The 23,646-nt window shown below is 30.2% G+C and overlaps 1 protein-coding gene across 1 annotated transcript; it reads left to right on the top strand.

Annotated features, from left to right (window-relative positions):
* The first annotated feature begins 5,972 nt into the window (after positions 1 to 5,972).
* LOC135958296 (paired box protein Pax-6-like) lies at positions 5,973 to 23,148 on the top strand. The gene is made up of 2 exons (XM_065509196.1): positions 5,973 to 6,747; positions 22,483 to 23,148. The coding sequence occupies exons 1-2, from the start codon at positions 5,973 to 5,975 to the stop codon at positions 23,139 to 23,141; spliced, it is 1,434 nt and encodes a 477-aa protein (XP_065365268.1). The 3' UTR covers positions 23,142 to 23,148.
* The last annotated feature ends 498 nt before the right edge of the window (positions 23,149 to 23,646 follow it).

Raw genomic sequence — 23,646 nt, 5'->3', positions numbered from 1 at the left:
TTTTTCGCATAAAATGTTTCCTATCCAAGTAAAAGTCCAGAAATTTGGTACATATATTTCTTGAAACAAAAGAAGAACGCATGCCGAGTTTCAATAAAATCGACCATGCCCACCGCCCACGAAACCCATACATAGATAAGAATTTTTTTGATATTTCGTTTATTATTCGACAAAAAATTTTAAGTTTTCATCCTGTTCCGAAAACTATTTTTTCTTTTAATCGAAAAAAGACACTCCCAACTTTCACTTTATTATTTTTTTTCTCCATGGAAAATCAAAAATAAAATAATTTTTAGAGACTTATAGATTTGGGCATATCTTCTTAACGGTTTATGATATCCCCATAATTTATTTTTTTTATTTATGGAGAAATGTTATATTTTTCAAATATGTTAAAGGTAAATGGTATCATTAGGAAAATTATACATATATAAACCACTGAATTGCGTGAAAATATAAGTAAATTTTTGTTTAGCACCCTTGCATGGACTTCACTTAAATTTTTTAAAAGTAAAATAAAATTTTTCTTAAAACTATAAGTGTACATTTCATCTCTAAACATTTCTCTACAAAACTGCATCATTTGATTTTTAAAATTGAGTGTTTGAAAAATTGACTTTTTGACACCAAAATCCCTCTGTGGATCGTATTGTCCTAAAATATTTTTTTAGTTTAAACAAATTTTTGTTGTGTTTCAAACAAATTATAAAAACTATTTTTCTTTTAAAATTTCAGTAATTTATTTTCAGAAGTGGAGCTTATATGGGAGCTATGAGCAATTATGGACCGATCGCCATGAAATTAAGACTTGTGATTTATGTCTATATGAAACTTATTTCTGTTGAATTCTTTATGGATAACAATATTTATGTTCGTTAAAGCGATTTTTGGAAGTGGACCTTATATGGGAGCTATGATTAATTATGAACCGATCATCATAAAATTAGTTGAGAATTCTTAGTGAATCGTGAATTGGTGGTCGAAACAATACCGATTAACTCCTACCAATTTGTACGAGCTTTAACAGCGGATTGAGTATTCCAAAAAACGGTAATGAAAAATTGGTAGAAAATATGCCAATGCGTGTAAAAATTTATTTACGTAATAACGGATTTTGTTTTTGTTTTTTATTTAGAACTGGATGTTTTTTGTTTTGAATTGTAATTAATTTTGTTACATATTAAACATGAAGTAAATGATAGAACAAATTTTTGGATTTGGTTTATTAGTTTTATTTTTATTCCATAAGAAGTACTCATACTCATTTGTGCTCCCCACTGTATATAAATTAAATATTTATTACCGGTAAAGTCCTATTTCGTGAGGATATTTGTATGGGTGCTAGGTGAAATAATGGACGAATTTCAGCCAGTTTCAGTAGACTTGTGCCAAAAAAAATACATGTACCGAAGTTAATCGAAATATCTTCAAAATTGCGACTTGTACTTTGCGCATGGTTTTCATGGACATCCAGCCAGACAGACGGATGGAAGGACATCGTTTAATCGACGCAGAAAGTGATTCTGAGTCGATCGTATACCTTAAAGTGAGTGTTCGGCTAATATCTGTAGACGTTGTAAACATCAGCACATACGCATAATACCCTCCCCACTACGGTGGTTTAGGGTATAAATATAATTTATAAAACAACATACTTGAATATATAACTTCATGTTTATTTCGTGAACTTAGTGTAAAAACGTACCAAGTCCCTTTTCAGAAATTTTACCGTAGAAAACTTAGAACGTTTCCTTGATTTTATATGTATTTAAAATCTGTTAATAAATAATTAATTTTCTATGAATTATTTGTTTTTATTTTTTTCTTTACTTTTATTGTTATTTGATATAAAGTCTGTATTATCACTAAAGTTATTTTCATAAGCCAATAGAGCAAGGTTTTCGATATCAGTATTTGAAAAAATAACTTTTGATCCTGTCAATTTTCCCTCAGCAACAGAGCGAACAACTACAACTATTTTAACCAATAAAATTTTAAATACTTACCTTAAATAATTACACTAAAATAAAACCTAAATCATTGGCAACAAATCACAGTGAATCTGTGCTGAAAAGACACTGTAAATAAAGAAATACAGAAATTACTAAACAAATATACCCGGGAAATTTTTCCCGAATATGAACCGTAGTAGATAAGCATATACTTTTAAGTTTACAATGGTAAGTATGATTTAGGTTTTATTTTTTATATTATTTTTATTCCCGAATAGAAACCTTATTACCTACTCTGAAAAACAAATAAATCGTTGTTCTTCTTTTTGTATTTATTTCTTTTCCCCCAAATTATTATCACTCATATGAGTGATTGTAATTATTATCACTCATATGAGTGATTGTAATTATAATATTCTCAAAAAGATCATTCCGCAATTTTTAGTTTTTAGTACCCAGCAGTTTTCAGCAATCCAAGAAGATTATTTAACTGGCTGTGTGTCTCCCTTACACATATAACTACAGTTTGACATTTTTTATAAATATATGAAAGTCATTTATGATGAATTTTGTGTGTATACCAACATTTTTAAGAGATTTTCGGAAGCGGGTTTATATGCGAGCTATGAGTAATTATGGACCGATCGTAACAAAATTTGGTGACATGAATTTTGTATATATAAAAACTTATTTGGACCAAATTTTGTGTAGATACCTATATAAATTTAATATTTTTGACCGATAAAGTCCAATTTCGGGAGTATATTTGTTTGGATGCTAGGTGAAATAATGGACCGATTTCAGCCGGTTTCAACAGGCTCCATTCTTGGGCCGTACCAAATTTTTTCCAAATATCTTCAAAATTGCGACCTGTACTCTGCGCACAAGGTTTACATGGACAGCCAGCCAGCCAGACTGAGGGAAGAACTGACGGACATCGTTTAATCGGCTCAGAAAGTGATTCGGTATACTTTGAGGTGTTAGACTAATATTTATGGGCATTACAAACATCTCCCCATTATGGTGGGGTATAAAAAGGAAAAAAAGAAAAATGTAAAATAAATGTTACTTTTCTATTCTAAGTAAAAGAGTTCTCATACGTTTGATAGCAAACAAACCCATAACCCCAGTAAAACAAATTATTAAAAACAATAATGAATGATTGTCATCAAATAAAACCTTGGAAGTGGTGATGAGCATGCCCAATAAGATCTAAACCCATGGTAGGCGTTCATATTGTTCAAGTTACGATAATTTTCGTCAAACAACCCGAATGTGAACAAAAGAGCGTAATAGAGCGTAAAAATACACACAATTCATTCAGTTTCTTGATGTTGTTGTGGATATTTTATTTTTTACCCAAAAGAGCCTCTTTTTGCCTACCAATGATCTAAACGCTGCATAAACTCTTATTAATGCTTTTACTAAGAATCCTAGTATTTCAAGTAGCGTAGTCGCGAATAGTATCAATAAATCGCAAAATGTCAAATAGCATAATGTTGTAAGGATCGGTCATACCCAGTTGATGTGGATGACAAAACATATTGCTTTGCAGACTTCCGGTACATTGTAGGACAAGGATTTTATAGAAATATATGAGAATAATGCTTAAAAACGTCTGTTACCATTTATAAGACCCCTTTGGTCAGACCCAGTTGTTATTATTCAAAGAACTGAATGATAGATACACAACAAAATCAATTATGTACCAAAAGTAAACAATCAACATAAATAATAGTCCTGAATTGCGAAAAATATTGAACAATTACAAAAAAATAAATTCAGTAATGTTTGACAGAGAAAAAGTGGATGAAAGTACATGACGAAAATGTCATACATGGATTTTCTAGCTCATTTGTCGATATTTTCCAAGACCACTTTGCATAAATGTGGCTTAATTTCGTTGCAGCTTTGAATTCTCCTTTCAATGGACGGTGGTTGATTGACCTTTGACTACAAATAAGGGGGACAGTATTGATCGCTGAAACGAAAGAGTACACGACAAGGAAATTTAATTATTATACAGTGTTCATCGAATGTACACACCATCTTATTGAAACCACATCAATATAATTAAATGCAGGCAGAAAGCTCGATTTTATACTTGAACAGCATAATGATGCCTGCAGTCCAAAATCTGCAGCAAAAGGTGACACATGTGGATTATCTGCACCCCAAATGCGGCAAAGTTGACGACTAACAAAGCCATTAAGGTAAAAATGTGCTTAATCGCTTAGGATGATTTCGCTCGAACAGTGGCCGCCAAAATATTATTATTTATGAAATATTGTTTAACAATGAAAACATGTTGCTCTCTGTTGAAATTCTCCATTTTTACTAGCCCCACGCTAAACTGTCAGCTGTCAAAGAGTTTTTTGGTTGGCAACACTTTAGCACAAATGGCGGTCAATTCAAATCTTACATAAATATGAACTTTTCCATTAAAATTTAAAAATAAATTTTTGGCGTCTGATATTACAATTTAATTGCCGTAATTTTGTCAAGACTTTAATATTTTATATTTGAGACAATCATATGAAAGGATTTAGTCAAAAGATCAGTTTCTTTATATACTATTACTGATTTTTGTAGACGTTCGAAACTGGTAATGAGAAGCAATTGACCAACGACGCACAATATCGATTCTTAAATTCATTTAGGAATCCATTTGATAACTAGAACACTGTTTAAAAATATTAAATATACGATCAATTCAATACATTTAAACGTAATTTATATTATTTACTAAAATTCTTTTAACAAAATGTTTAAATATTTTTTTGAGTTAATAAAATTGCTGCTATTCCTTGAAAGTGCAAATAAATTCTGCTAAAATAATCGAATATTTGCAAACTTAAATCAAAAGTTTCTAAAGCAAATGCAATGAATTTTGATCAAACAAAAATTTAATGGTGTTTTTTGAAAAAAAACACGCCCATTTCCACTTAAATTGAAGATCAACGAACAATCAACCAATAAGATTTGTACAAAAACTTTTTGAAATTTTTTAATTCTATAAGAAGAACAAAGAAGAATACATATGCGAACGAAATAAAGATCTTGTATCCAAATACAACAAGATAAAAGAGAGCCACATAATGTTTACAAGCAATAATTATGTGGCACATTACCCAAGGTATGCGACAAGGAGCCCGTTACGGCATCTTTAAAATACAAATACATATTTTAAAATTACTTAAAGTGAATGAACGAGATGAAACAGAAAAACAAGCAACAACCAACAACATCAACATAAAAACAATCTGTGAGGAAGAAAGAATTGATGATTCTTTTTCTACTGTATGTCTGTTTGTAGTGTAATTTTTTTGTTCTTGTATTTTTTCAGAGTTTTTGAAAATAATTTCAGTAGTCAGTTGACTTTAGTATAGTTTAGTATTGCGATAGCAATTAACTTAATTAACTTAATTGTGTATTTTGCTAATTGCTAATTGAATTAGCTGCTTTAAAACAGAACAAAAAAAATATATAGACAAATTTAAAACAAAAATCGAATCAAAAGGCTACAAACAATTTTTAAAACATACTACAGCCTACTAAAAAATTGTTGAACTTTTTAAAAAAAAAAAAATCAGATAAAAGTGAGTGTTTGCAAATACATATATGTGAATCTTATATACATAATCAACATATACCTACTATATGAATGATAAATAAATCAAATCAAATAAAAGAGGTGTTGAGGCTGTTTTTTGCAAAGATATAAATAAATGAATTTATCTGTACAATCAGTCGTATAATTCTATTATTGTGTGTCGTTGCCAATAGAAACGTACAAATATCGCAGTGACAATTTCTTTAATTAATTGCTACATAATTAAGTTATTTCTCAAGAAATTTTACACTAATTTGTTAATTCGTAACATTAAATTCAAACAACTATTCACATTCATTCGCCGCGACAAGCACCACTGATTTATTTATTTTAAAGCAACGCATTTGTTAAATACAACGACAACGAAATTAACGAAATTAAAAAAAAAGTGCAATAAAAAAGCAGAAATGTTAAATTATCATCAACCACAACAGCATCAGGAGCAAATGGCAACAAGTATGACCACAACAATAACGCCATCGTCAAACAATTCAACAACGACATCCGCTACACTATCATCAGCAACGGATAACAATACAATGCCATTAAATTTTTACTCCACTTCCCAACATCATAATCATCACAATCATCATCATCAACACCACCAGCAGCAGGAACTATCACCCACAGTTACAGCCACCTGTTCGTCTTTACAACATTTGCATACGTTAACAAACAATAACAATTATATTTTGACCTCGTCATCATTATCATCAGCAGCAGCAGCAGCTGCAGCCTTGGACAAACAGACAACAACATCATCATCATCCTCCTCAACATTGTATCATAATCAAATATGCACAAAATTATCATCGCCAGCATCTGCTTCAGAATCCTCATCAACTTCATTGTCCACAACAAAAATTTCGCCGAATCTTACTGCTGCATCATCCATCGCCACCGCCTCCACCAACTCAACAATACCAGTTGCGACAACATTTCTATTTGAAAAAGGTTCGGAGAATGTTAAACGGTTTTCCGTTAATAATTTATTAGAGTTAGCAGCGGTACAACAAGATTATCATCACCAACACAATACACAACAACAACACCACCATCACAATCACCTACACAATCATCACCAGCAACAACACATTACAAACAAACTACAAATGCATCATCAACTTCAGCAGCAGGACCAGCAACATCAACAGTCACTTTTGTCACATGGGGATAATTTTGGTAAGTTTATTTGGGAAAAACACAAACTTCACAATTTCAATTAAATTTTTGGCATATTTTATTATGTCGCTGAATTCCTTTCTGTTGATAACAAAAATTGAATAGGCGAAAATATGTCATTAGAGACTCAAAATAGCCGTCGGCTTAAAAATTTAAAGAGATATTAGTATGCGAAGAACGCTAAACCGTTGGCATTATGGCAAGGCATATTTCTGCGGAAATTATTTTAATGTTTCTTTAAGTGTGTGTTAGAAAATTGTTAGTTGAATGTGGATATGGTTAAAAACTTTAACTGGTTTGTTGTTTAGTTAATTATTAAATATTAATTTTTGTACCCAGAGAAAACAGATTCGTGGTAGCAAACGAATTTGTAGCTAATCGAATGATTGTGTCTTAGTGAATGAATTTTACAGTTGTGGGTACAAAATATTAGAAGGGGTAACAGTTAGGGGTAAAGTTTGGTTGCTACAATCGAAATTCTTCTTTAGCATTTGACTTTCTGTAAATAGAACCGAAAAATTCAATGTGTGCAACCGAATCATTCGATATACGTAGTTTAGAGGTCCAAATTTTAAATACTATGGAGAAGTTTTTTAAAAAAAAATTTTTTTTTTGTAAAATTGTGAATTTTCTTTAGAAGTTTCACCACATAATTTATGATAACTCAAAAAGGGTTAGTCCAATATTATTAAAATAAACTTAGAAAAGTTTAGATTTACATAACCTTTAATCTGTTCATATATTGCGTTTTAATCGACTCAATAATTTCGGAGTTATAATAACAAATTGAAGCAAAAAATATAGTTTTTATGATAAAATAGCAATTTTTTTGTTTTAAAAAAATCATGAAAAATCGAAAACGGCAGAAATTAGATTTATTGCTTTATCGTAAAGCCGCATGCAGTAGAAATAAAATGAGATATCGATCATAACAATCGATGGATTCTTTTCGAATTTATTCAGAATTAAGTGAATTCGCTAATTTTCACAAAATATTATGTGCTTACAAGAGTGTACTTTGACTTTTACTTAGAATTTTTTTTTAAAAATAACATTTCCATAGAATTTAAAATTTGGACCATATTTGTACTACTGGAACCACAATACATCAAAATTGAATAGTGGTTGTTGCCCCGTGTTATTTTTAAATTTCAAACTTGACGGGTGTTGAAGAAGGAAAATGGAAATTGCTACTTTTCTCCTAGTGGTACTTTTTTCAATATTATAAATTATTTAACTTATCGAAATTAAAGTTAGCTGAGCGAAGTTAGAGTTAAGTTCTGAATGAAGTTAGAGTTAGGAATAAGGGATAATATTTATATACCAAAATGAGAGAACTGAACTATAGTTAGTTTTTAGTTCTTCTAATGGTACTTTAGAGTAGGGTAGAAGGGGGACCATACGCCACTTTGTTTCTGAGGCGATCTCAAATCAAAACCACAATACATATTCTTAAATTTCTTCTTGTTTCGGATTCTTAGATATGTTGGCTTTAGTTTTATTCATTTCAATCTTGCCTATCTCATATTTTTTTAACATTTATATACTGCCCAAAAACGGCGAAACCACCCCAACCATGAGGTAAATACGCCAAAGGGATGGGCAGATTTGTCATTTGTAAAATAAAACAAAAAAATCCAAAAATATAAACGTATTTTACTGTTTTATATCTTAATTCACACAACGTATAATAAACTAGATATTTAATGTTCACAGAAAAAAATTACGACAAATCAATTGTCATATTAATTACCATATTCGTCAATACAAATAATTTTTTAATTGAAAAGGCACCAACAACCGATTTTGTTCATACAAAAAATATTTTTGTTACTTAAAATTGTTAACTCTCAACAAAAAGTTTTAACAACGAGTTTGTGAAATTAAACAAAAAATTTGTTAACAGTCAACATTAAAATTGTAACAATAAGTTTGTAATATTCAATAATTATATTGATACTAATTAATAATATATAGTATATCTGCAATAGTTTTTTCTTATATTAATAAAAATGCAATTTGATAGTTTTAATTATTTTTTTTATTATTATAAACAAATTTACAAATTATTACAATAATAACAAATATAAGTTTAAAATATAAAGTTAAAGCATGTAAATATCCATTTTCTCACCATTTTAACCAGTAATTTGATCAATATCCCCTTCTATGAACGATTATACAGATTGTTAATCCAGTAGTGTTCTTGAATGAGTTCCTTTTACACTGGATGCATTTGATGACGAAAAGAGTCCACTTGAATTCCTGTTGTAAAGTGTAGATGAAAAGTTTTTTATATAAAATTGATGTCCAATTGTTTAGTCTATAGCGATAGATTATAATTTCACATTAAACTTACCATGCATAATGCTCCAATTTCACCATAATTTCTAAAAGAAAAAATTTTTAAAAAAAAAAAATTGTGTATATTTTTCTTTATTTTTTATTTTATTGACACATTTATTTTTGTTACTTTCAATATAATTTTCCATTGAATTTCAACAACTGAAATTGTTAATAAATATTTAAAATAAATTGTTGATATGAGTATCAAAAAAATATATTAAATAAAAAAATTATTGAAAATTTAAATCAAATTTCAAAAAAAAAATTTTTAATTACCTAATTTAAACAAATTGTGACTGATTTTTTCTATATTTTATCAACATTTTGCTTCCCACATATAACAGGGATTCCTTGTATCTGGCGAATGTGTCCCAGGGGGAGTTTTGAGGTTTAATATAAATTTTTTTCGTACTTCAAATTAAATGGTCTAAAAAACTATTGTCACTTATTGTTCACTATTATTGACATTCTATCACCAACCAATATCTTTTATATATCACAAAAACTAAAGTTAACTTTTTGAAAAACAATTAATTGCGTCTGCCTCACATCATATGTAAAATTAAACATTCCAACTTTCAGGGATTGTAAATAATTGATAAACGAAAACATAACATGATAATGTAACAAAATCGGTTACTCGGTTTTTAAGTTATTCGGACCTAGACCTAGAACATAAAATTAAGCTTATATGGTCCTAAGTGAGTGAAAATCCAAATTTTATTGAAATATCTTAAAAATTGTGACGTCAGGCGGACGGACGAACGCTCTAATTTGAACAATTTATTAAAAGTGTTTAAGCCAAAAACAACACTTAGCGATTTTCCTAATTTCCCTGCAATTCCTATTTTCCTCAATATATACTAATGCAGAATGCTGTGTTGCAGTATACTTCCAATTGTCATTAGTACTAAATCAATCGTAAAGTGTCATAAATACTTCCTTTTGCGAGAGATACAAATCAAACTTTAACCTGTTCACATCGCTATCCTAATCCTATTGTTCCTTATGGTAAGAATCCACCTTCCAAATAATTTAATAAATAATTAGAAAATTCCTAATTCATTTGTTTTATTCTTCCTTTTCGTTTCATATTGTTTTTTAAATTATTCTGAGTAAAAAATCTAAACGATTTTGTTTCGGCTCAGAGAGTTTGAACATCTTTTCCAATTATCCAGCCTTTTCCCCCTTCAACCAGCTTTACAGCTCAACAAAAAGGATCTGCGATATTGATTTACAAATTTAATATCTTTATTTTATTTATCAAATGAAGGAAGGTCTGTTAAGTCTATGAAACATTTTTGTTTAAAATTTAAATTTCGAAATCACAATCACATGGTATACAGTGAAATGATTTTCAAATGCCATGGGAATAATGCGTTTAAAAGAAATTTCAAAATAAACAAAATTTCCAACAGGAATATAGTATAAAGAAATTCATACTCAAAATTAAAACATTTTTGCAATCCATTTACATCATCACTTCATATAGTTTAACGTCGCTGCTCATACAAAAACAGCTAGGTGTGTTTTTCGAAACTTTTCAGAACAGCAAAAATAGTGTTTTCATCATTCAAAAGCAATTTACATACGTGAAAAAAATTTAATTTTGGTTCGTCATAGAAATGCAAGAATTTGTTGTGTGTATGACTTAAAAGTGTGGGATTTACAATAGAATACGGTTTTTGTTTTTAATAACTTATCTTGACTTATTTTGAAGGGTACATATCTGTCATTCATTCTCAATTAGTTATTGATCATTATAGTGTAAACAAGAGTTTTTTGCTTCGAAAATGTCGAATTTTGTAAGAACGAATCGTGGGAAGTTTTGTTTTAATTCTTTAATCAAGCCCGACCATATGATACCCTACACCAATTTAATTATGTGCCAATCGCAATAAAATTAGGTGGCATGACTTCTGTGTATATGAAACCTATTTGTGTTGAATTTTATCATTAAAATAATTTTCGGAAGTGGGCTATGACTAATTATGGACCGAACGTTATAAAATTTAGTGACATGACTTTTGTATACATATATATAAATTATTTGTGTTGAGTTTTATAAGAATACCAATATTTTCAAGAGATTTATGATAGTTAATGTGATTTTCGGAAGTGGGCCTATATGGTAGCTATGACTAATTGTGGACCGATCATCACAATATTTGGTGAGGCGAGTTTGACTTGTATAAAACATACTTTTGCAGAATTTGGTTTGGATATCTATATAACTAAGGTATTTATTAGAGCTTAACTATTTGTAGATAGGGCTATCGTATGGGGGCTAGGCGAAATAATGGACCGATTCTAAGCAAATTCAATAGGCTTCGTCCTTGGAGAAATAGAAGAGCTTGTACCAAATTTTGTCTTTGTCAGAATTGTCTTTCAAATTGCGACCTGTAGTTTGATTACAAGGTTTATATGAACGGACGGACGAACATCGCTAAATCGACTCAGAAAGTGATCCTGAGCAGATTGGTATACTTTAAGGTGGGTGTTGGGACAATATTTAGGCATGTTACAAACATCAGCATTAACCCAGTGTATAAAAAGTATCGCAAAAGCACACCAATTTCTCACCAAAGCTTATGGTGAATGCGTTACATCGATTTCAACGTGCGAAAGATAGTTTGTGGGGTTTAGAAGTGTATAAATAGTGCCCAAGTTTGAAGACCAAGAATTAGAGACATTACTCCATGAAGATCAACAAGAGCTTGTAAAATCATTGAGAGCTACTCCGAGAGATCTTGAAAGACGATTTTGCATGTCCGAAATGATGTTTGAGCGCTGAAAAAGAACATAATTTTTGTATAAGAAGCATAAGAGATCGTATGTGAAGCCCGACTAACTTGCCGAATCGACACCAAAGACAAATATACTTGGCGCTAAGGTAATTCTCTGTATTTGATGGGAGCAAAAGGGGATTTGCTTGAAGCAAGCATTTGCCAAAAAACGCCTAGAATATGCGGTCAGACATGAAACCAGAATAATCCATCATGACAACACTTGGCCACATGTTGCAATACCTGTTAAAAACTATTTAGAATGAATTGGTTGGGAAATTTTGCCTCACCCGCCTTATAGTCCAGACATTGTCCCGTCCGAATACTGATTGCTTCGATCGATGCAGAAAGCTCTCTCTGTACAGAAAGAAAAAAGCACTTCTAAATTTAAGTTTATTTTACTCAAATTTAGCCAGAATTGTACTTAAAAATTTAAGTACGATTCATACTCTGTTCCAAAACGTATCCCATGGGATATTCGATTGATTCGTTCTTGGCCTCGAAAGACGAGCAGTTCTTTTGACTAGGAATTCATATGTTGCCAGAAAGATGGGAAAATGTGATTATTGTACAAATTTTTTAAAATAAAAGCTAAAAATTTGAAGAAAATACTAAATGAAACAATAGAAGAGGAATTTATTTTTATTAACCCTCTAACCGGCCAATTTTATTTTGAGGTAAAAAAATATACCAGGTTATTGTTTGAATAAATAAAATACGTTGGAATAAAAAAAAAATACAAGTGCACGTTCATATTCATCAAAATAAGTAAATTGTTTGTCTCTTTACACATATTTACCGTTATAACGGGAGCAAATAAAGCAGCATTACATATACTTATCATACCCCGCCTAAATTCTGCCTTGTCGGTAAGAGGGTTAAAGAAAATATCAAAATAATTACTTTCGAATAGTTTTATTTAAGGATTTATGAATACAGTTGAATCGATTTTTTCTTAATTAAGTTTTAAGTCGATACTTAATTTTAGATGCAAAATTGAACTACTTATTCTAAAGCCAAAGAATTAAAAACAAATTCAAGAAATAAATCGCCTACAATATAAATAAAAACTTAGTTGTGTTCAAACAACCTTTGCATGATAACGATTTCAATTATTTGTGGCTCTATTTGTAAAAAAAAATTACATTCTATTTAAAAATAAACCCTCGAAATAAGAATGTCACGAAACTTACATGATTGTCAATGAAATAAATCTGTCACTTTACAACTGATGGCAATTTGTCAACAATCATCAATTGCCAACCCTCCCAATAAAAAACTTGAACGAAAAAATCTCACACATATTGAATAAACTTGAAAAAAAATTGTCTCTGGAGATTTGATAAAAAACAAAAAACTCTTTTTTATGGAGCTAAAGCAAATAAAAAAAAGAACAGAAACTACAAAACTCTTTGATTTAAGAATTGTAGAAATGTTAGTTAGAAGCATGCCCCTCCAATAAACGAACAAATTACATACACATCTTTCCCGAAAATACATTTTCCATTTGCAACATGAAAACATGGAAAAGATTTCAAAAAAGTTTTATTTTGAAAAGGATACACCATGAGTTGCATGATTGCACATGCTCTGCTTGGCTCAACTAAATTAAGACAGACATTGTAAATGCAACAAGATTTTACCAACTCTCATGGGGCTGTGGCAGTCACGACAATAAAAAAACAGACAAACAAACGAAAGCGACGAGCAGCAAAAACTGAATCCATTCATTTAGTGTCTGTTATGAGCATGTAAGAGTTTTTTTTGGAATTTTCGGTGTATGCACTGCTACGAGTTGTTTCTCCGTTTATGGATTCCCTGATTTTTAATTTAATTTGTTTTTTGTTGGTTTTCCATGAAGTTTTCAGTTTCGTTTCTACATTGAACATTTTTGTGGCAAGTATTTTTCTAAATGGAAACTTAAACATACATTTACATTTTATAAAAAAAAGAAAAAATTAATTTTACTTCATCGTTTTTCATTATGTGTTCCTGTGTGCGGCCGCCACTGTCAACACAAATTAACATAATGTCATGTTGCCGCTGTCGGGATTGTCATGAAAACCACAATTGCTTGACGTTTGTATTACGAGTTTACGATTGTTTTTTATTTATTTATTTATATTTTTGGTTTTTTAATTCTTTCAGTTTTTATTTTTTTGAAGTTGAGGGATTGATATATTTTGTTGATGTGCTCGTATTTTTATTTATTTTGGGAAAATTTTCTTACAGAGTTCATCTCATCATTCAGAATAGTATATAAATAATGTTGAGGGGGAATGGAGTTATACGATAAATGCTCAGATATAATTTCAAGGTCGTGATTTATATCATGCTATATTCCAATAAATTTCTTTTAAGAATTTTTTGTTTTGTATTTATGTAGCCCTTTTTTCTAAGTATTTGATTTAATGTCATTTATATGCTCATTAGACTGCTTGAAAAGAAAAATAATTTGTGAGTGGTTAATGTAACTCCCCCAAACATTACTATTTTTATTAAGCAAACACTTAAATAATTAGTGGAAATTAAAATAACGAATTTAATTTCATTAGCAAACATGTTATCTTTAAACATAAGACAAAGTATTTTCAAAAACTATTTTTTTATGATTTGTATTTATCAAAAAACAAAACACAGAGAAGAAATCTCGTTATGAACATTAATATGGCTAATTTTACAACTCAAACTTACTATCTAGTTTTTTATCTATATCTTGCTTAAGGAATTTTAAAAATATTAAACACCACAGACCAAAACTAACTCGTCCATAAATCCAAGTCTTACAAATTACCATTTATTTTCAGTAATACAATTGTTCTTTGTGTTAATTTTTTTTCTTACTTTAAAAATTCTGAAAATTAGATCGGAAACTCTCTTGAAAAATACCTAATTCAGTTGTCAACCTAAGTGGTGAGAAAACTAATTGGAAACAAAAACAACACTTGCTGTGCACTGTGGTTCCAAATCAAAATCTAGGTGGACAAAATTATGAAAATCGGTATCTGCAGAATTTGGAAAAACTAAGTTTTTTCGGAAGCTGACAATCTGCTCTCCTCCAATACAAATGGGTTTTTCAATTGGACATTTCGTTTTCTCAACAGAAGCGCCAGAAGTTCAACAAATTTTGAACTTCGTTGAAATCGTTAATTATACCCTACACCACCATAGTGGGGAGGGTATAATGCGTTTGTGCAGATGTTTGTAACGCACAAAAATATTAGTCTAACACCCACCTTAAAGTATACCGATCGACTTAGAATCACTTTCTGAGTCGATTAAATGATGTCCGCCCGTCCGTCTGGTCGGCTGGCTGGCTGGCTGTCCATGTAAACCTTGTGCGCAGAGTACAGGTCGCAATTTTGCAGATATTTCGATCAAATTTGGTACATATTATTTTTTCGGCACAAGGACCAAGCCTATTGAAACTGGCTGAAATCGGTCCATTTCACCTAGCCCCCATACAAATGTCCTCCCGAAATTGGACTTTATCGGTCATAAATGTTTAATTTATAAATGTATCTCTACAAATTGCGCTCCAAATAAGTTCCATATACACAAAATTCATGTCACCAAATTGTGTTACGATCGGTCCAGAATTAGTCATAGCTCCCATATAGACCCGCTTCCGAAAATCACTTTAACGTGCATAAATCGCTTATAAATGTTGGTATACTCACAAAATTCAACATAGTAAAATTTCATGTAGACATAAACCACAAGGCCTAATTTCATGGTGATCCGTCCATAATTAGACATAGCCCCCATATAAGGCCCACTGCCGAAAATCACTCAAAAATATAAATTATTGAAATTTTAAAAGAAAAATGTTTTTGCTCTTTTACTTAGTGTAGGGTATTATATGGTCGGCTTGACCGACCATACTTTCTAACTTGTTTTTTAATATTTTACTGCTTTACTAAATTAGATATATCTCAATTAGACATTTGCTTTTAAAAAGCTGGACAAATCAAAAAAAACTGGACACTAAAAATATGACCGAGAAAATGTTAATTTGTATGTCCTTTTTTCTTCATACCAAAAGCTATTGAAAAATCGATGGCACAATATCAATATCAACATGTATGGATGTAAATAAAGACAGAATTAAAAGTAATAAATTAAATACTAAAAACACTGTCACTTTATTTCGTTTTTGAGCTTACGGATTTGGCCAATTCCAAACCTTTAGAGATCTGTAAACAATTTTAAAAATCTATACAAGATTCCTCTAAATTTGTTCATATTAATATTTTAGCTCTAATCAGGTCCAATGACAATCGGTTTTTTATTTAGTATAGAGATTGTTTAAAATAGGAAAAACTCTTTCACATAAACATACAACTTTTCTAAAATTCTCGAATTCATTCCGTTCACCTTTCCTAAACAAAATAGAACCATATCATTTGACAAATCTCTTGGTATTGTTTATAAGCTTCACGAAGGCAGCAGTAATCTTCATATATTTAAGCTTTTGTAAATCTTCCCAAGAAAATAGGACATTTTATAAAAACAAAAGTCGTAACGATATTCTGTTTTTACAAAGTCTTCTAATTCCGTCTTAAATGTTTTAACTTCATTAGACGAATATTTTTTCAAAATGGTGTTAACTTTGGTGCCAAAACATGTGTTATGTATTCTACATTTAATGCTATTTATAAGTACTGTCATTATATCCTGCAACTCTAAAACTGTACAAGAGTAATTCCCAAGAGCTGTAAATTCCTGCATTATGTTTTGCATAAAATATGCTTCTGATAATCCTTCACGTTTACATTCTTCTTCATTGACATTATAATCAGAAATTCCATATGACTTTTTGCCATTTATTTTGTACCTTTCTTCAAAAAATACATACACTTTTTTGTATAAGTTATTACTGTGTACTAATTAGAGTTAGTAAGTTTTCATTTATGGATATTATTGTCGAAAATTTCTATTTAGCTGGACAAATTCAATTTTAGCTTGAAACTGGACAGGCATAAAAAAAGCTGTACAATCCAGCCAAGTCCAGCCCGGCTTGCAACCCTAATCTCAATACTTCAAAACATGGATAAACATTGATATAGGCCTTTATTAAATGTATATGTTATATTTATGGGCCTGTCCATTTTCCTGTTATAGTCCTTTAAACTTTGTTCTCAAATATACTGATATTTTTTTTTTAAGAATGTTATATAGTTTGCCAAAAAAAGACCGTCATTTAAAGAAACTTCTGGGGAACCCGCCGAAATTTTTTTTTTTTTTATTTTTACGGAATGGAATTTTTAGAAATATTTCTTTATTTATTATTGATTTTTATATATCTAGATCCTACTGTAACTTGAAAAATAGTAAATACAGATCTTTTTAAAAATTTAGTTTCAGAAAGACATAAAAAAGTATTTTTATAATTTTTTATTAATGTTTTTTATATGTATATACTTGAAAAAAAGTTTATATTGATCTTTTAAAGATTTTTTTTGGAATCGGAGATACTAATTCTATATAAAAAGATCGCCAAATAATTTTGTTCACCTAGATTTTGATTTGGAACCACAGTGCTGTGTAATTATTTTGAGTAAATTTTCAGTTTCCGCTCTATTCCGATTCACAATAGATGGCGTATCTTTTGAACGCGGTTGTTGTTTTTAATAACTTATATGGCATTTTGAAGGGTACATTAGGGTGGCCCTTAATAAACGAAAGTTGGATTTTGGCCATTCTCAAAATCATACCGAAAAATCGGTTGGCAAGCCCTCTGAAGTTATGAGACGCATTTACTATGGGAAAAAAATGCATTTTTTTTAGTTGTTGTAAAAATTTTGCCATTAAAAAATTACCTTTGCAATTTAATTTAAAATAATTGAAATGTGTACGTAATTGTCATTCTAATGAGACATAAAAAACAGAAATTGCTCAAAAAATTTTAAAGTTATTAAAAATTCGCCAGGCCATTAATGAGTCTCAGGCAACTACACCATTTCCAATTGTATTTCAGAAGTTTCTAATTGTATTTCAGAAATTTCCAATTGAATTTCAGAAATTTCTAATTATATTTCAGAAAATTCCAATTCAATTTCAGAAATTTCCATTTATATTTCAGAAATTTCCATTTATATTTCAGAAATTTCCAATTATATTTCAGAAATTTCTAATTATATTTAAGAATTTTCTAATTATATTTCACAATTAGAAAGTTCTGAAATATAATTGGAATATTCTGAAATATAATTAGAAAATTCTGAAATATAATTAGAAAATTCTGAAATATAATTAGAAATTTCTGAAATATAATTGGAAATTTCTGAAATATAAATGGAAATTTCTGAAATTGAATTGGAATTTTCTGAAATACAATTAGAAACTTCTGAAATACAATTGGAAATGGTGTAGAACAAGAAATGTAAGAACAAAATTAACATATTTTGATAAATATTAAAATAAAAGCTCATTTTTACTTAAAATATATTCATATTTACTTGTAAATGAGTTTTTGTCTTCGTAGGATACCGTTAACCTATTCGCAGGTATAACCAAAAAAATAAATTTTTTTTAACGGCAGTTTCAAAACTACATTTTAAAATTTTTAAAAATTTTGTTAAACAAATTTCAGAATTTTTTGATCATCTCATTGGAAATTATTGAGAATATAATAGGGAATAAAAATGTGAAAAAATTATGAAAATATCTCTTATAGTTTTTCCGTACCTGCGATTTAAATTTTGAAATTTTCGAGAAAAACTAATTTTTGGCCATATTTTGGGCTTCGAAAATGTCGAATTTTATGCCAACAAAGCGTCATATGCGGGAAGTTTTGCTTTACTTCTTTAATTTGAAAAAAGGGTCGCTGAAGCACTCCGATTGCTCACCAAATCTTATAGTGAATGTGTTTAATTTGTTTTAATGTGTGAGAGATTTCTTTGGTTCAGAAGTGATGATTTTGAATACCAAGAATTGTAGGCATTATATCATGAAAATTTTTGTCAAACTCAACAAGAGCTTGCAAAATCATTGGAGCGAACATTGGCCGAAAAATGCCCAGAATGTGCGGCCAGATATGAAACCCTAATATTCCATCTTGAAACGCTCGGTCACATGTTGAAATACCTGTTCAAAGCAATTTAGAATTAAGTGGTTGGCCTCAAAAGATCAGCAGTTCTTTTGCCAGAAATATGGGAAAAAAACATTTGAAAAAAATTCCACATTTTTAAGCCATAAACCCAATAAGTTCAGTATTTGATTAATTTTTTTAATAATTCTTTGAATTTCAAACAAAAGAAAATCACTTTTGAGTGCATATTTTTATATTTTAAGTGCTAGTTTATATTTTTTAGATCATATTTTTAGTTGCCCTGGTAGTTCAAATTAATTCGTTATAAATCTCATATATTTATATTCACCGAAACGCTTTTTTCCGGTTTTCACAATTTAATCTAGTTCGAATTTTATTTAGATTTTTCGAAGCCTATTTTCTTTCCGATTTTATATAAGATGTATGTTCAAGATGCACCAACCCCGGGATTAGTAAAAATCTATCATGCTTGGCATCCATATAGTGGAAGTTCTGTCTACAATTCCAAGTTAAAAAAATCTTTCAAAAACGACAAGTTTTCTGGTTTAGCGACAGACTTTTAAAATATCTGTAAAAAAAAAGAATTTTACAAAAAATATTTTGGATACAGCAAAAAAAAAATGAAATTTCTTGTTTTCCTATAAATTATATAGTAACATTAAAATAACTTAATTTTACTATATTTCATAAAATATTCCTGTTGTTTTCTTGAACAACGAACGCAAAATTCCCCTATATTTTGCATGTCAGTTTTTTGTTTTGTTTGTTTGTTGCCATTCTCTGCTTTATGTTGTCAGTCATAGTCATCCTTTATGTCAAAAAATCAAGATAATATACATTTATTTTCATTTTCAAACAACAACAAAAAAATGCCGACTTTTTTCGCTTTCAGATACAGTCAGTCAGTCACTCATACTTGTACACAATTGCCCACATATGGCGCAGAAGTGTGTTACAATTTATCATAATTTTTCTATAGAGAATCAAAATGAAAAAAACATACTTTTTTTGAGTTTGTGTTCAACATGTTGTAAGTATCTATGAGTACGTGTGCTGCTCGCTGGTATTAAGGAAGGGAACAACATGAAACTACATGGTATCAGTAGTTGTAAGTATGTTGTTGTATAGTTTTGTTTTTGTTGTTGCTGTCGTTACCCTTGTCGTTGCGGTAACATTAACAGCCACTTATATGAATAATTATATTTTAAAGAGGCTGTAAATTTACACCTAATTATAAATTATTTGCTTGGCTTTTTTGTTTTTTTTTTTGTTTGTAAAGGAAATTACTCGTACACATTCTTATTTAATGCATAATTTTATGAGTAGTTTACCATCAAAAAGAAAGGCATGTTTCAAAGGGCAATATAAAGAATATTATAACTTTTATAGGCTTTGAATATAATTTCACTCTCACTCTGAAATTCTTAATTGATTAATGACAATTTTATGAGATTTTTGTGAAAACTTAATAGTTCTGAGAAAATTTTTCAAAAATACCACATTGTGCAATTGGGGTTAGAAAATTATGACTTTTAAGGGAAACAATTAAACTATTAAATTATGTTGTCAATTATTTAGTCAAACGTTTATCTGTTGCTTAGATAGGAACAACAAAAATGTTATTTGAACTTTTTTGTTAAGTAAATTAAGCCGTATCACTTTGATTTTATAATCACACTATCTTAATTCCTATTAATTGAAAATTATATTATGAAAAATTGATTTACAATCAATTAAATAGCCATTAGCTTAATACAAACATCCTCATTATTATCATTATCATCATTTGACAGTCAATTGATGACAATAAAGTGACAACTTTATAACAAACAACCAATACAAACACTTATCTTTGCCATTGTATGGCATACCATTAAGCCATTAATAATGACATAAAAATGTCCCTCCTTCATACTTTTAGACTGATACATGGACTGACAGACTGTAAAACAATAAATTTTTAGACGTTTTATATCAAACAGACACACACAGCAGAAACAGTAAATCATTATTTTATGTCTTTTTAATACGTTGTTAGATAAAATAAAAATAAAAAAGTTAACACTTAAACGAGCAACAGAGCCAATGAGGAGACGCTATCAGTTAGAGTCAAAAGACACTTTTCCTATAGAAAACTGTCTGGCAAAGACACTTTTCCTATAGAAAACTGTCTGGCAAAGACACTTTTCCTATAGAAAACTGTCTGGCAAAGACACTTTTCCTATAGAAAACTGTCTGGCAAAGACACTTTTCCTATAGAAAACAGTCTTGCCAAGACACTTTTCCTATAGAAAACAGTCTTGCCAAGACACTTTTCCTATAGAAAACAGTCTTGCCAAGACACTTTTCCTATAGAAAACAGTCTTGCCAAGACACTTTTCCTATAGAAAACAGTCTTGCCAAGACACTTTTCCTATAGAAAACAGTCTTGCCAAGACACTTTTCCTATAGAAAACAGTCTTGCCAAGACACTTTTCCTATAGAAAACAGTCTTGCCAAGACACTTTTCCTATAGAAAACAGTCTTGCCAAGACACTTTTCCTATAGAAAACTGTCTTGCCAAGACACTTTTCCTATAGAAAACTGTCTTGCCAAGACACTTTTCCTATAGAAAACTGTCTTGCCAAGACACTTTTCCTATAGAAAACTGTCTTGCCAAGACACTTTTCCTATAGAAAACTGTCTTGCCAAGACACTTTTCCTATAGAAAACTGTCTTGCCAAGACACTTTTCCTATAGAAAACTGTCTTGCCAAGACACTTTTCCTATAGAAAACTGTCTTGCCAAGATACTTTTCCTATAGAAAACTGTCTTGCAAAGACACGAAATTTGTCAAATTTTTTAATTTAATGCCTGAAACATAGAGAATTATACATAGAGACGAGACACTCCGATTTGTCAAACGAAAATACAGCAAATCATATGTCTGATACAACAACAAAATACATTGGCTAGCATGTGTTGATGCAAGAGTTAGGTTTTTGACAAAAGACTTAGGTTTTTGACAATTACGTCTCGTCTCTATGTTACGCTATGGCCTGAAATGTCTTGCTCATTAGAGGGTTAAGTTTTTATAGCGTCAACTATGACATGTGAACAAATGTGTAAATCAAAATTTGTTAATCTTCTTTGTCTAAATATAAACGGATACACAATAAATACACATGTATTAACAAATTATAAGAATTTTAATTTGAAACTATTAAAATCTTAGTTTAAAAAGCCTTTTAATGACTTTGGCTCCCCAAAGATATAAACCTATAAAAATCATTTTAAGATTTGGCAATTTAATGACAAATGAAAATACTTTCCAACTACCCCAAATTGAATTTCCTAGAAAAACACAACAACACAAATTTAAATGATACCCACTTTCAAAGAATTTTGAAAAGTGGTTTTTGGCTATTCCTTTGCTGAAAACCAAATGTTTAGCAATGTCATATGTAGTTTTTGCGACAATATGTATTTGAGTGTATGCCAATGCCTTTATGTATTCACTTGTGTTTGAGTGTATGCTAAATCCTTATCTATTCTTTTTTTCACTTACAGACGATACATTTCCAAATGAATTTGGCTCTTCGTCAGCAAATGGTATTATATCCGACCATACATCGTCTTCACCGCATTCTGGCCGCAAACCACGTCGCAATCGTACAACATTCTCCTCAGGACAATTAACAGCATTGGAAAAGGTGTTTGAGCGTACCCACTACCCCGATGCTTTTGTGCGTGAGGAATTGGCCACTAAAGTGGGTTTGAGTGAGGCGCGCGTACAAGTGTGGTTTCAGAATCGTCGTGCTAAATTTAGACGTAATGAGCGTAGTTCAACCACTGGCCGACCTTTAATTACAACCACCCCACAACCCGTGCCACCCATAACTTCGGCCCACAAGTTCTCAGCCGACAAAAGTGCAGTGTTTTTGCAACAGCAAATGGATTTATCACATCCCCATCATCCACATCATCATGCTGCTGCCGCCGCTGCTGCATACTCGTTGAGCTTTCCCTCGTTGGGAATGTATGCGTCGACAAAAAATTACGTTAATTCTTCGTACAATACATTTGCAACGGCTAATGGCAGTTCGACGAATGAAGGATTAACAGGACCTTGTGGATTCTTTGCTTCGTCTAATTATTGTGCGCCCAACTATCAACCAAATTATTCAGCATTAAGATATAAAAGTGCTCAAGGTTTTTCTGGTTTATGAGAGTGACAAACAAAAAATAAAAAGAACCAACACATGCAGAAAGTACTTATATTTATTAAATTTTATATACAAGTGCAATTTAGTCAAATTTTAAATAAAGTATATTTATTAAAAAAAAAAACAAATAAAATAAAAACACAATAAGCAATTACTTAATTTAAATTTAAAGATTTGTTATTTACAGGGAAGAAAACGAAATAAATCTTTCAGCTATAATTTGACATATCGCTGGCTTAACATGAAAAAATCTCCTCCAAAAAATAAATAGAAATGTGGTAGAACTGGAGTTTACACCAGCTTCGTCAAGAAAGAACATGGTCTATTATAGATTGGTCTAACTCAATCTATAGACTTCACTTTTCTCCAGCTTCTATTTTTTTATTCTGTTTTTATTTTCGTCTTCAGGTGTCACATAGGGAACGATTATTGGATCAGGATTTTTTGTAGAATATTCTAATAATTAAATGTCCTTTTTGAAAGGAAAAAGTTCAAATTGACCCCTAAA

This window comes from Calliphora vicina, chromosome 4 (assembly GCF_958450345.1).
Source record: "Calliphora vicina chromosome 4, idCalVici1.1, whole genome shotgun sequence".
Lineage (NCBI taxonomy): Eukaryota > Metazoa > Arthropoda > Insecta > Diptera > Calliphoridae > Calliphora > Calliphora vicina.
This window is presented reverse-complemented; position numbering and strand designations above follow the sequence as displayed.

Coding starts and splice junctions, on each gene's coding strand:
- LOC135958296 (XM_065509196.1), top strand. CDS start 5,973: ATGTTAAATTATCATCAACCACAACAGCATCAGGAGCAAATGGCAACA. Junction 6,748..22,482: donor GTCACATGGGGATAATTTTG/GTAAGTTTATTT, acceptor TTTCACTTACAG/ACGATACATTTCCAAATGAA.